Here is a 14256-nt window from a genome sequence, read left to right as displayed (position 1 = left end):
GGAAACCATACCACATGTTCACTTTGGTCTTTCAATCACAAACACAACGAAAGCATATGGCATCGACGAGGGATCAACCAAAAGGCGAGGAGGAGGCTGGCATTGCTTTACCTCCCAAAGGTGGCCGGTGGGACATCATACCGACAACAAATCACCCATAATTTATGTGAAAAATAACTTGGCACGCAAGTTTATATAAATACATACATACATTTATATATATATATATATAGAAGAATTTAAAGAATGAAGCACCTCCCATATTATTTCATACACCACCTGTATCTATACTCATAAAAGAAAAGGAGAAAGAAAACAATATGATACAAAAAAGAACACCCCCCCAATGAATATTTCTGATCTACCCAACCTTCAGTAAAATAGTAATAAAAAGAAAGGATAACAAGTTACTACCAAGCAACTACATAGTATGGAAAGATAATCTAGCATCCAGTCATTGCCGAGTATTTTTTAGCTTGGGTCCAATCATTTGGTTCTCAAATTTCTTCACAGACCAAGCAAGATCTCGCATTGTTGTGTCAAGAACATAAGGATTGTTTTCAAAGTTGATTTCCGTGACATTGAGCAGGTTCCGGCACGGCTCACGCCTCTGTGCTACGGTTCCATGATAATGGAAATATCTGATCATGCCCTCAGTTTTGTGTGTTGTTTTCCCGGCGACGTTCTGGGACATGTGCACTCCGGTTGCAAAGACATTGCGTGGTTGGATTGCGTATTTTCGGTCTCTCCTTATGCCTTTCTTCACATCTTTGTATACAAGTTTCTCAAACCCCCACTTTCTGTGAATCCAAGCACAATCACAAGGCATGTTATGAACGGAACAAGATGCAAGTCAATGCAACGTGCACTTATTTTATATAGAAAACAGTCTCGATATTAAAATTTTCAATTTCACATCCACATCAACATCAGTGCAATCTCACTATTTTATATAGCCATCAATTTACTTTTGATAGAAAAACATCAGCATAATTGATCATTCACGACTATCTAATTGATTTTCCAAGTTCATTTCGCCACAATAATCCATTTTTCATTACCAAAATGAACTCTATTTTGATCTTTGTGGTTTTCCTATCTTTAAGAAGCGAACTTCCGCAATTGAACCTTGCTTTTGATTCTTCAAGAATAAAAAGAACACAGCATTGATAATAAAAAAGAATTGACAAGGCTCCTAATCATAGCTATTAGTTATTACTAAGAGACAATCACTTTAGAACAAATTACAAAACTCAAACCCACCCCACTTCCACCTGCCCTGATAAAGAGACGAGAGAAAAATCAAGGTATGGTCACCAGGTGAATAATTCCAAACACTTTACTCAATCTTTTGTTTAATTGTTCGACATTAGTCCTAAAATGTTCCAATCCAGCATCCCAAATTTGCAAAGCATCATACAAAACTACAAAAACCGACTGCTGCTCCAATTTTGCCAATATCCCAAAGACTCAATCAACCCACAATCTATATTCTATACCCATCTCGTTAGGCCTAGAAGCCAATTTTCTCCGTGTGAAAACTTTACCAAGCAAAATTCAATTATTGTGGCAGCAGGACCACTATGCGAACCGACACATCCATTTTCACAGACAAAAAAAAAAAAGAATTCCAATATAGCACAAATACCGGAACAGAGAAAATCAATCATGCTAGGAAAGATAAAACAAAGTTAAAATAAGAGAGAAATTATAAAAAGAGAAAAAAAGAGAGTAAGCATAATTATACCTGTAATATCTACCATAATCAGCAGAGAGGCAGAGCTTGTTATTCATAGGCATTTGCTCAATAGTGAACTGAGTATAATCTGAGAGCGAATCCAAGACAGACTTGATAGTATTCTTTTGTGGCACATGAATATACTCATCAACATCAAAAAAGAACATCCACTTAGTCATAAACTTATACCTATGCAAACAATCATTGACAACCATAAACTGATTATGGTAATACCCATCAAACCTCTCTTGTTCTTTTATATCTTGCAATGTAACATACCCCAATTCCATCCATGGCTTCAAAACCTCTAAAACCTCCTCATGAACCCCACCAGCATCATGTATAACAAAATGAGATCTTTTCCCAAATAATCTCACATGATAAGCAATCCATTCCCTCACTCTTTGTGGACTCAGCCCACCATATAAAGATGACCCACAATACAAATAATCATATTTAGGCTTTGAACTAAAAAGGGTCGTGTTTATATCTCCTGGAGATTCATTTAAAACCTCAAATCTATCAGTAATGTTAAAATCTCTATCACCACCGCCTGATGTTGAGGCTTCCAGGAACAACTTCCCACCTGAATTTTCACTATTAACAGCCTCTGAAAAGGTACAGTTCACTACAACAACAGTGTAGACATGACCATAACCCCAATCAGGGAGCATCTTGTAAGAAACAGTGGAGAAAGTAGAGTTGGATGCAGAGGACGATTGGGGGACCCACTCACATTGGTAAGTGGGTTTTGAGTAAACATGGAGAGGTTTTGAAGCAAGGCCGATGATAGCAAAGGTGTTGAGTCCACCTCTGTAAGCACCCATGGTTATGAAATTATAAGCAGCTGAACCATAAGGGTTAAAGGCTCGCTTGATAACACCATTGTCAGCCACTTGATCTTTTCGAATGGAGGGCGGGGATGGGCTTGGAGGCATGGTTGGGGTACTGGTTGGGGTACCGTTGAGGGAAGCGAAGGAGGTGTTGGAGGTGGAAATCCTAGAGATGCAAAAACGGAGATCGGAAGCAGAGATAGTAAAACGTGAAGGGAGAATCTGGAAAAGAGTAGCAACACTGCAAATAACTAAAAGAGCTGTTAAAAGAAGTTTAAGCTCGGCAGCACATGAGTTCATTACAACACAAGACACAAACAAATTCCTCTTGCTATGCTCTCCTCCACCTCTCTCTTTCTCTGATCTCTCTTTACCCATATCGGATGGATTTCGGAAGCCTCTGTATATTCTTTCTCAGAGAGAGAGGGGGAAGATGAAGAGGCAGAGGAAGAAGGTCTCTCTCTCTCTCTCTCTCTCTGTATTTCTTGCTTGTATCTTTAATAGAGGGTGTGTACAGGACGTGCCTGTTTGCGTCCGTTTTTATACATCACTTTCTAAGTTTTTTTGGGGCTGTAAATGAGAGTGTGAAAAGCAAATCAGAGTGCCAGAGCGGGTTGTAAATTGCTTGGCTCTCCATTTTTAGAAATGGTTTGGTAGAGTGTATATTAGTAATATATCCTTTTTAGGTAATTAAATCATCTATTTTTCAAATTAGTGTGGATTTCTCGATTGTCTGAGCTTGAACTTCTCCGCAGTGATTCGGCAACGACATTGTGAAGGGCAATTTTGTCTGTTTGTCTTTTTTGTATCTTTTAACAAATTAAATTCTTATTTTATTTTATTTTTGGATCATTTGATTACCGATATTAAAAATAAATCTCTAGGAACTCATAAAAATATTATTTCAAAGTTATTGCCATTAAAAAATATTTAAAAAGTAAATGTTCGGAGAGGAAAGCTTTATGTTAATTCAAGAGTATTATTAGATTTAACAGAATAGAAAGCAATCAAAGCAACTTTACAGCATCATTACAAAACAGAGTGAATAATATCTATGTAAATACACAGCAGCAGCAAGGCTAATTTTTTAAAGAAATCTTCATCATGCCAATCCAACGCGTAGAAATTTGTGTCTGTAGAGCTTTGAGTTCCGTTCCTTTTTTATCTTACAGCTACTATTTTTGTTTTCATTCTTTTGAGTTTTCAAGTTTTCTTCCCTGTGGGTCCTTCATGTTTCCCTTTTTTTGGTTTTTTTCTATATGTCTAGGCTTGTTTTTTCTTAAAAAAAAATAAATTTTAAGAAAATAAATTATTTTCTGATATTTAGTAGTGTAATGAAAAATAAATTGAAAAATATTTTCCGTGTTTGGTTATGTTGTGGAAAATAATTTATTAATATTTATTTTTTTTCAAGTTTATTAAAATAATGAGAAACAAATATTACAAAATTAAAAACTTGAATGAAAATAAAATTGAAAAAAATATATAATTTCATAAATTATCTGAAATAAAATAAATAATAATCAACATAATAGAAATCAAATCTAAAAAATAAAAAAATTGAAAGATGAAGAAATTAAAATAATAATAATTAACATTTCATAAACTATTTCAAATAAAATAAATAACAATCAAAAGAATGGTGATGAAATTTGATAGATAAAATATCTCAATTGAATAATGATAAGGGAAAAACAAATAACAATTATAAAAATAAAGATCAAAATTAATAAAAAAATTAAATTATAAGGGATGAAATTGAAAAATAAATATTCAAAACAAAATATATACGGCAATCAAAAGTTTGAGGATCAAATTTGATATAATCAACAAATAATATGATATTTCTAAATTTTTCACAACTTACAGAAAGTGTTTTCCATCCAAAATAAAAGGAAAACACTTTTCTGAAAACCAAGCTAAATTTTTTGCTAACAGAAAAGTATTTTTCATTTCTAATAACAAATAAAAATTTAAAAATTTAAAATATACTTTCTTTAAAAATTAGTTTTTAAAAAACAAACACAACCTCGTCTGCTTTTAATAAGCTTCTCTTTTCTCTTGGTTTTTCAAAATTAATTCCCAGTCTCTGATTTCTCCAAATTATTTTCTCGTGTTTCGAGGACAGATAGATATTTCCCAGTGAGATACGAAGTTTCATCCATTGGTGCAAATGGATGGATTTAGACTAAGAAGAATGATTCTCCTTCTAGTTTTACTAAAGAAATACAGCTGTCAAAACTAGTAATATCCCTGGCATTATTTTTTGTTTCTTAAGAAATATAGCCCTTTATTTGTTTATCGTAAAACGCTAAGATTGTTCGCCGTTTCATCCCCTCTCTCTCCTCCTCTTTTATTTTTGGAAATCACATTTCAGATGCTTTTGGATTCCACATAAAAAACACTTCCCAGGTCAATTTATTGTCCACGCCGGTTGCAGCCATTTTCCCTCCCTCCTGCCTCTTTTTTTGAAAGCATCGTTGATTTATTTGTAAAAATCAGATTATTGCATAATCATTGTTCCCAAACAAAAACTAAAGGTTTGGAACACAAAAGAAGTAATGCACACAAAACAAAATTAAGAGTGAAATTTCTAATAAAAGTTTCCTTTATACTATAGAAAACGAAATTATGATAGATATCTGCAATATATCTTCTCTCGTATTTTATAACTAAATATCAGTTTTTTTTTATAATTCAGAGCTATTATCTAACAATTCAAAAGAAATCTGTTAAAATTAATTAGAGAAAACTATATTATATTTTTTTAAAGTTGTAAATTTAGACAATAAGTTTTTTATTAGAATTCGATGATTTCTATCTTTTTATTAAAAATATTATTTTAATATATTTTAAAAATAAAAATTATTTTAAAAATCACCTTACATCACAAACTAAAGAGATAATAACAAGCTCTTTATTTTTGTGTTTCAAAAATATTTTTAAAAATATTTAATTTTTTTTATTTTTTTCATTACTTCAAATCAAGTTTTTTTAATGTATTGATATTAAAAATAAATTTAAAAAATAATTGTTCTAATAATACTAAATTGCTTCTAAAAAGAGAAACAAAAGAAGAAAAGCTACAACCCAGACCATGGAGGAGTCAAATAAGAATCAGAATAATTAACATAATAAAGCAAACAAAAGTATAAGGGAAGAAACATAGACAGATGGAGGATTATCTGAATCGGTGCTCTGCTCCGTCAACGACGCCTGTCCTTCCTCATGGGCTTGTCCTCCGAAACGAAGGCCACAGCCTTAGACAGGGACCACAAGATTCATCATAACTCATTTTTCCACGTGGACCGATACAGCTCTCAGCCTCTCACGCTCAAACAGTGATCCAGTTCACAGAGCTGACGACTAGTCGGGAGGATACAGGACCCTCTTATAATTCCTGTATTTGCGGGAATATCTTTTAACAACTAATTTATGAAGGATTGCACAGAAGGGGCGCGAAAGTTCTGGACACGTGTCCTGTATTCGTTGAGTTGGACCCACTTCACTTCAATCAATAAAGTGATATCCTTGAGACTGGTTGACACGTATATCATTTCTATTTACTTTTCCGGAATAAGTTTTTATTTATTTTTATTGTGCGAGCAGGGTCGTACACGTGTTGGTATTGTTTTCCAAGGTGATTCTCCATTTACCTCCTCTCTCTTTTTAACAAAGATTTCACGGTAGTCACATTTTATTAGTTTTTCCGAGGTCAAAATCAATTATTTTTCTTGGATCACTCTTAGTATTATTTGGAATTTGAATATTAAGAAAATAAAAAAAAAAAAAAACTTATCATCAGCACACCGGCTGAGATATAGACGGTTTACCTTATCATCAGTAATAGCATTAAGATAAATAAAAAATATTAAAATTTAAGATTTAATTGTGACAAAAATATATTAGACAATCAGAAAGGAAGGGACCTTTTCCCAAGAACGAAAAAGAGAGAGAGAGAGAGAGAGAGAGAATGCGAAGGGAGGGACCCTTTGCCGGCATTACTTGATATTTTCTCTGTGGGTTGACGCCTTCGTCAAATGCTGCCGCTGCTTGATTGAGGACCATCTGGTGTTGCTTGCGTTTTCAACTGCTGCTTGTATTTCCCAGAAGGAGGCGGCGTTTTCATTATTTCTAGTTTACTCTTTGAGATTCTCTTGGTCGTGGGATTTCTTGTGAATGTGATCAATATAATGTAGAAAATTGATTGTGATGTGTAATAACTAGAACGCGTAATGCGAGATCCCTGGGCCTTCAAGTTTCAAACCTGCGGTGCGGTGAGAACTGAGAAGTTTCGCTTGGATGGCACAAAAAAAGGAAGAAAAAGAATGGTATATTTTTTCTTCTAATAATTGTCGTTGTTATTTTGAGAATGGTTTGTTCTTGATCATGGGATTCAAATCGGCTGTGAGATTTTCAAGATGTCAAACACTATCCTAAACCCATTTCCCATTAAGAGTGTATCCGGTGGTTTAATGATGTGTGATTAAAAAACGCGTTTTAATTTAATTATAATTTTAAAAATATTTGTTTAATTGGAACACGTTACAATTTTACATAGATTTTATTACAAATTCTTTCTTTATTTTTTCTTATTAAAAAACTATAATTTATGGTATTTTTAAATCTATTTCTTGAGGTTATTTAATTGGTATAATTTTCTTCTACCTGTTACTACTTTTGTAGTTTTGAAAATGGTGTTTGGTTTTAATCATGCGATTTGGACAGGTGTCAAATTCTCAGATTGCAAACGCTATCCTAAATGATTAACCTACATGATTAACAGGATGTTTAAAAATATAATAATTATTATTTTTAAAATATTTTTAATTCTAAAATGAATTAAAATAATATTTTTTAATTTTTTTAAAAATTATTTTTAATATTAGAATATCAAAATAATCTAAAAATATAAATAAAATAATTTAAATAAAAAATCATAAAACATTAAAACACGAAACGCGGTAATTAAATAACTCAGGTGTGGCCGACAACACCGTTAACCTGGGATATTAACACGACCTAGCTAGCTAGCTACCTTATCATTAAAGTTTGCTATTATTAATAACACCGTTAAATTATTTAAATAATGCTGGGGTGTCTTGGCATCGGGGTTGCTTAATTAAAAGACGAGCAGTGCACCTCGGAGAATATCCAAAGCGAGGTTGAGAGTTTCTATATATTTCCACATCAATGTAAATCCCTCCGGTTATATTATATATTATATTAAAAAAAAACTAAAATGGATGGTGAATTCACTGTTCCCCATCACTTTACCTTGGAAAAAAATAAGAACCTTTTTTACGCGGGGGTTGAGAGCATGATTGTTTTTTAAAAGGAGTATTTTAATATTTTTAAATTGATTAAGGGTATGACAGGTATTTACTTTAAATCTGCACGGTAGATTATTATAAATACTTTTAAGGTTATTATATTATTTGGTGTTGTTAAGGGGTAGATTTGTATTTTTACTTGTAAAATACATAGTAAAATAACCAATTTAACCTTATATACAAAAATACTTTCGCTTGGTTAGAAGGAGTGTTTTCATCTTACCTTTTTTATTTGCATGGAAAAAATATTTTATTGTCCTTGGATTTTAATTTTTTGTACCTTGGATCTGGGAATGTTTTGGTTATTGTGTTATCAATTTCTTTTTTGTTATTGGATAAAGTGATTGTTAGTTTTGTTTTTTAACAAATTAAAGGGATTTTTAAAAAAAATTAGAGCGTGCTAAGAACACGTTAATATATCAAGTGCTCCACTGTTTTTGGATGTCATAAGCGGCTGATTTCGACGAACAAAATTACCATTTTGGAGTGTCTTTAGATTTGTCTTGATGTCTCCTCCAAGTATAAGCAACACGTGTAGAAAATAGAGATCTGAATTGACTTTGATGGCTTTTTCCCCCTTCCTTTTCCCTCTCTCAGGAGATTCTTGCTCCTTACCCTGTAATTTTTAAAATCAACCCCTTAATTTCTCTTTATTTTTTATTTTATCCCTGATCTTTTGGTCGATATTTGTTTTTATTTCATATAACTTATGAAAATTAAAATTTGTTTTCAATTTCATCCTCATTTAATTTCTTTTACTTTTTTTTTAAGTTCTTGATCTTTTGGTTGGTATTTCTTTTATTTGTAATAACTCGTGATAATTAAATTTTTTCAATTTTATCCTTATTTGATACATATAGTCAACTTAATGATTTAGGTATCAAGTTCTTCTTGCTTGTTTCAAAACATTATTGGTCCACGACATAGCACGAGAAATTCACATGAGCTTGCTATTTTTTTTCCTCTTTTTTTAAACTTATATTTTTTAATTTTATACCCTTCAATATTTATTTATTTCTTAAATTCCATCTTCATTATTTAATCAAACCCAAGGTTAGTTGAAACCCACACAAGGCCTAGTTGGTAAGAGAATAAAAGAAGGAAAAACAAAGAGGCAAATTGTCTAATTAGGTTAACTTATTGTTACTGTGTCCATTACCCGAGTCATCTATTTTGCGGGTTAAGATGGGTCAACTTAATGTGTCACTCACTACCTTTTCATTTCACTCTTTTGATTTTTTTTTTGCAATTTAATCCTTTGTCATCAATAGCAATAATAATTGTTTTTAAAAAAACTATATCACCATTTGAATAAGATAATTAGCTTGTTCATAATCCACTAGGTTGAAGAAGCACACTAATAATTTTATTTTAAATTTATTAACATATATGATGATCATTTAATTTTATCTTATACATTTATCAAGATTTTTACTCTCATTTCAAATATTTTATTGCATGCATAAAGACTTTTTTAATGCAGTGGTTGGATTTTGACATGGCCCGCAATGAAGTGGGGGCCGGACCTTGTATATTTATAAATGAGTATGTTAAAAAGAATAGGCTTTAAACTAATCCCACATCACTAGCAGGCTTGGAATCAAAGCCTAGATAGCTAGGGTGTAAGAAATTAGCGGACAACGGGTCATTTTCATCGCATTATAAACACAAAATTAATATTACAAATTGCTTTTAAATAATCAACACCCAAATTCGATGATAAAACCGTCTAAATTAGTTGTCTACAAGCTTTTTATGAATGACGAGAACATTTATTTGATGGTGATTTTATCCGATAATTTGGCTAGGTTCCATCATGTTAATGCTCTCTCTCTCTCTTATTTATATTTCTTAAATTTTTTTTTATGATTTTGCTTTTAGATTTTTTATTACATGATAAAAAGAATGTTCTGATTCAATTGCCATCTTCTGTTATCAACACTTATAGAGCATGTTTGGTAGTGTGGTAATAGTTATTTTTTAAATAATTTTTTATATCGAAATACATACCAATAATATTTTTTATTTTTTAAAAATTATTTTTGATATCATCATATCAAAACGATCCAAAATATATAAACTATATTAAATCTTAACAAAAAAAATTGAATTTTTTAGAAATATGATTTACACTACGTTCTCAAACAGTTTCTAAATCTGTTTTTTTTTTTTTTACATGATCAAAGATGGATTATCTCTATTAGAATTAAAAATATATATTTTTTCTTAAATTTTCGTTCTATAGACTTAGTTCATAACATGATGGTCAAGGAGAGATCTCCATCTCAACCATCGAGCGGACCTTTTTCGATTTCACACTCAAAGCGCGCATATCTATATATATATATATCAAGCATGTTGTGTGCAACTTTTTGTCATGGATGCTGTGGTGGCATGGTGGGTAACTGTGAGTGGAAATTGAGATGGCCCGTAAAGTTGCAATCCATGAAATATAAATATGCAGGCCTGATTACATTGGATCATGACAGTGTAGTCTAGTTGTAACTGAAGGCTTTTGTTCGGAATTTCTGTCGTTGTCAGAAATTCAGTTCGGACACGAAACAATGTCTAGGACCCAAGGCTACGAAGCATAGCAGCAGGCCAGTTCGTTGGGGTCACTTGCCCTCATCTCTAGAGACTCGAAAAAGCACCAAGCCCTTACTTGCACGAGCCTATGTTCCAAGAAACAATCTTTCCAGAGACGACCATTGGACTAAACTGGGTGGTTTAATTTGAAGTCGAATGATGATATACAAGAAGGTTTTAACGAGCACTCATGCCTTTGTTCAGATGTTCTTGTGAAGCATTCATGGCTACAGTCAGGTAAAATGGATTTAAATCAAACAGCATGTTTGCTTAAAACTCATGGTCCCTTGTGGGAAACGAAATTTACTTAAGCTAATCATATTGATGTCCCTTAAATGAACACGTGCATCCACACTCTCATGCTTTGATTCCACCAAAAATCAAGAGGGGAAGATGAAGATAAATGAAGGGGAATCCTATACAGTAGTTGCAGGCACAACAATGCATATTTTCTTGGGGGAGGGTCAGCGTACAGCTAGCTAGAGGCCCCTCAACCCGAGCTAGTAGTGCCTTGGATTCCCCTCCGATATATGCCCACTTTACAGGAGGTTAAAGCCACAACTTTACAGCCATCAATCATCATACATGTATCTCTGCAGTGATTGCTGCACAAAAGTATAGGAAAGAATGGTACGCAGCTATGAAGCTGAGAGAACGTGGAGGAGGAAGAGGATATGCTTAACTTAGGAGGCTGAGTTTTGGAAAACAAGGGGTCCAAACGAGCTGCTTATGGAGACCCATGATATTAATTTTAACACATTTTGCGCAGGCAAAAGTCGTCGGGTTTCAGCTAGCAAAAAAGCACTCAAACTGTACATTAATTCATAATATTACAAGAACTTGGTATCCCTCACAAGTTAGTATTGAAAAAAATGACCATTACAAATGTATCTGGGCTACTTTGTTTAGGAGATGAGGTGCAATGGCAACAAGTCACTATATACTTGTCTTGGAAGGATCAAATTCTCGTTTCTGTCTCCAGAGAATATAGTCTTTATCCTCAAGAAAGCTGAAGATACAACAATTCTTATCCAATCCACGAAGGGAGAAAAGAAAAGAATATTTAGGAGATTATCCTCCGAGGGCCAGCTTAAAGGAAGAATACAGAATTGAGGAGGGTGTGGTGGTCACTAAATTAAAAGCAATTGGGAGTTGAAACCATACATATGCCATTGCCTGCCCACCCGCACATGCTGTCTGTGCCCATATGCCCCCACTCCCAAGACTCCTTTAATTTTTCATTTCATCATCCCATTCTATCTTAGCCCCATCACTGAAAACTCCCAAAAAAGCCTGTCTACACAGAAATATTTGACATTAAAAAGCAGCATTAATTTATATCTGTAGTTAGGTAATCAAGCCACTTAACTATATTTGTTTCTTTATGGTCACACTATATGCCATGTAATATGTTGATCATCTCCCTTCTCTCTGTTTTTCTCTCTCCCCCTTCTATGCTGCCACTTGTAAATCAACTTCATCTACGAAGGTGGGGCTAGAGTGCTAGGATGTTGCGATGCCAAGGCTGTGTATTGAAGGTGCCTTGGACAGGTGATCAAGTGGTCATTACGGAGTCCGCCTGCTTGCATGAATGAATGGATGACAGTTGGACCAACAAATCTAAACCCTCTCTTCACCATGTCTTTGCTTATGGTTTCTGATTTTGAGGTCTTCACAGGGATCTTTTGGCATGATTTGTATTGGGTGAAGATAGGTTTGTGATTAACATATCCCCACAAGTACTTGTCAAATGACCCAAATTCCCTTTTAACCTGTAAAATTAAATTAAAATTAATCAGGATAATTTAAACAGTAAAGTCTCTCAATCATGTCCATTGACTTTGTAACAAAGCAAGTATTTATACATCCATACATAGTTTCAAACGCAAAGGCAAACTGTAGTTAGTGTTATTATGTCCACCTGTTCAGTTTTTAAATGATTCTTAAGACTGTTACTTAACTATTAAATCAATCCCAACCTAAGATCTTTTCTAGAAGAACCTTAATTATGCATATTTCTTATCGAATGAGAATGTCATTGGTGAAGTAAGATGTTTGATTCCATCAGTATAGTAAAAAGTTCAGAGGCTGAAATGATTGTTAAGAAATAATGAACAAGTGACGAAAGCTATGTTGCATCACCTCCAGAATCTTATTAGAGTTGTCTACAACTCCTCGAACTTGGCTTGTGTCTATGCCATACTCAGCACTGATTGATGCTATTTTCTTTTCAGTGAATTTGGCAACAACTTCTGCATCAAACCCTGAAAAGGCCTCCCTGCAGTAGACATCAATGTCCAAAAAGAAAGAAAAAAAACCATTTAATCACTATTTCTCTGTCAATTAACTCAACGCAACCAATTCTATTTTTTTCCCTCGTTGAAAGCACACACCTGAATGCCTCTCTTTTCTTCAAGACTGAAGTCCAATCTGATCCAACTTGTGCACCAGTCAGTACTAGCAATTCAAACAGCATCCTGCATAAAAAGATCACTCCTTTAGTTTCATGATTCATGAGTGCCATCATATACATTGTGTATGAGTGAAGAGAACTTACTTATCATCATGGACAGGAACGCCCCATTCTTCATCATGGTAAGCAACATAGATAGGATCTGGTGAAACATAAGTATAGACTGAACACTTTAGTTACTTTTTTTTTGTACCCTTTAATTGCATAGAAAGGTTAACTCAATCAAATGGAATGTCAGTGATTCGTTTGATACCTGAATTAGGAGTGATAAAACTACATCTCTTTTCCTCTCGAGAGATGGTATTTGTAGCCGGAGAATCAGCAGGAACAACTTTCCCTTGATACTTAGCAGACTTTGTTCTCCCATAATGAGCAATTCGCATTTTTCTTTGTTCTTGCATAACAGCAACATGTTCCCTCCTAGCAGCCGCTATGCTGCCTGGAGACTCAACTAACAAAGAGGAGTGTTTCATAGCAAAAGGGTCAACAGAATGTGGACCTCCTACAGTGCTAGATTTCCTCGACTTCTTTACCAAACTAGCTGTCACTTTTGTTGTGCTACGTGGTGTCCAAACCTTTTCAGCACTAGTATTTAACCCGTCAGGATCATTTCCTCTCTTAACTGCTGGAGGCACAGGTGATTTTAATTTGGGAGAGATAGGGGGGGACAGTCCTGAAGGCTGCTTAGTTTTAGTACCTGCGGCATTACCAGCTGGTTGCATTAATGGTATAGGTGGTACTGCAGTTGGTTCCTGAGTAGGAGACTTTGCAGGTGAGTTCTTTTTAAGTGAATTGCGTCTTTCCAAGCTAGGAACTTGATTGGATTTTGGCTGAAGGACCGGGCGGCCATTAATCTTAGCAATAGGAGTAGCAATATTATTAGCACTTCGGTGCAGCCTAAATTTAAAGGAACACATAGTGAATATGTGCTTTGTATGGACAGCAAAAACAGAGGAGAGTGAATGATTTGGGTGCAAGAAATTATTGAGTGAGATGAGAGATGGGCAATGGAGATCGAAGGCGAAGGACTTAAGGAGGGTTTGGGAAGGATGTGGGGTTTATAAACTGGGAAGTGGGGACAGAGCAGAGGGAGTGGTAACATGGGTGGGTTGGGGTCTGCCATACATTTTGTGAGGGGTATTGCTTTTGGGGTAATATGCGAGCACAAAGATGACAATGACTCCACGGTCTAGATTAGAGTTGTTAATATTTCTCTCAAGAAAAAATGAAAGTGTGGGGATGGTGGTAGTGCCAATGCCAGCCTTCACATGGACCCTCAAATTGAGATTTAAA

At 34.1% G+C, this 14256-nt stretch overlaps 2 protein-coding genes across 3 annotated transcripts; both read right to left on the bottom strand.

The window, feature by feature from the left end:
- Nucleotides 1-238: 238 nt before the first annotated feature.
- On the bottom strand, nucleotides 239-3101 carry LOC133680160 (galactan beta-1,4-galactosyltransferase GALS3-like). Its single transcript, XM_062102981.1, has 2 exons — nucleotides 1748-3101; nucleotides 239-800 (listed from the first exon to the last, which is right to left on the bottom strand). Exons 1-2 carry the CDS (start codon nucleotides 2947-2949, stop codon nucleotides 455-457), a joined length of 1548 nt encoding a protein of 515 aa, XP_061958965.1. The 5' UTR covers nucleotides 2950-3101; the 3' UTR covers nucleotides 239-454.
- Nucleotides 3102-11281: 8180 nt separating this feature from the next.
- On the bottom strand, nucleotides 11282-14037 carry LOC133688592 (uncharacterized). Of its 2 annotated transcripts, XR_009841179.1 has the most exons (6): nucleotides 13217-14037; nucleotides 13048-13105; nucleotides 12884-12967; nucleotides 12633-12768; nucleotides 11860-12262; nucleotides 11282-11783 (listed from the first exon to the last, which is right to left on the bottom strand). XR_009841179.1 is itself a non-coding variant. In XM_062108126.1 (5 exons), the coding sequence occupies exons 1-5, from the start codon at nucleotides 13878-13880 to the stop codon at nucleotides 11972-11974; spliced, it is 1233 nt and encodes a 410-aa protein (XP_061964110.1). In that variant the 5' UTR covers nucleotides 13881-14036; the 3' UTR covers nucleotides 11282-11971. The 2 variants fall into 2 exon arrangements, 1 of the variants encoding a protein (XP_061964110.1); XM_062108126.1 differs by having other exon boundaries at nucleotides 11282-12262; nucleotides 13217-14036.
- Between the last annotated feature and the right edge of the window lie 219 nt (nucleotides 14038-14256).

The sequence above is a fragment of the Populus nigra genome, chromosome 1 (assembly GCF_951802175.1).
Source record: "Populus nigra chromosome 1, ddPopNigr1.1, whole genome shotgun sequence".
NCBI classification, from domain to species: domain Eukaryota; kingdom Viridiplantae; phylum Streptophyta; class Magnoliopsida; order Malpighiales; family Salicaceae; genus Populus; species Populus nigra.
This window is presented reverse-complemented; position numbering and strand designations above follow the sequence as displayed.

Bases quoted from the DNA above. Each gene is read 5' to 3' on its own strand.
- LOC133680160 (XM_062102981.1), bottom strand. From the start codon at position 2,949: ATGGGTAAAGAGAGATCAGAGAAAGAGAGAGGTGGAGGAGAGCATAGC. The intron at 801-1,747 runs GTATAATTATGC...TTGGATTCACAG, and splicing joins GATTATGGTAGATATTACAG to AAAGTGGGGGTTTGAGAAAC.
- LOC133688592 (XM_062108126.1), bottom strand. From the start codon at position 13,880: ATGTGTTCCTTTAAATTTAGGCTGCACCGAAGTGCTAATAATATTGCT. The intron at 12,968-13,047 runs GTAAGTTCTCTT...CTTTTTATGCAG, and splicing joins GTTCCTGTCCATGATGATAA to GATGCTGTTTGAATTGCTAG. The intron at 12,769-12,883 runs GTGTGTGCTTTC...TGTCTACTGCAG, and splicing joins AAGAAAAGAGAGGCATTCAG to GGAGGCCTTTTCAGGGTTTG.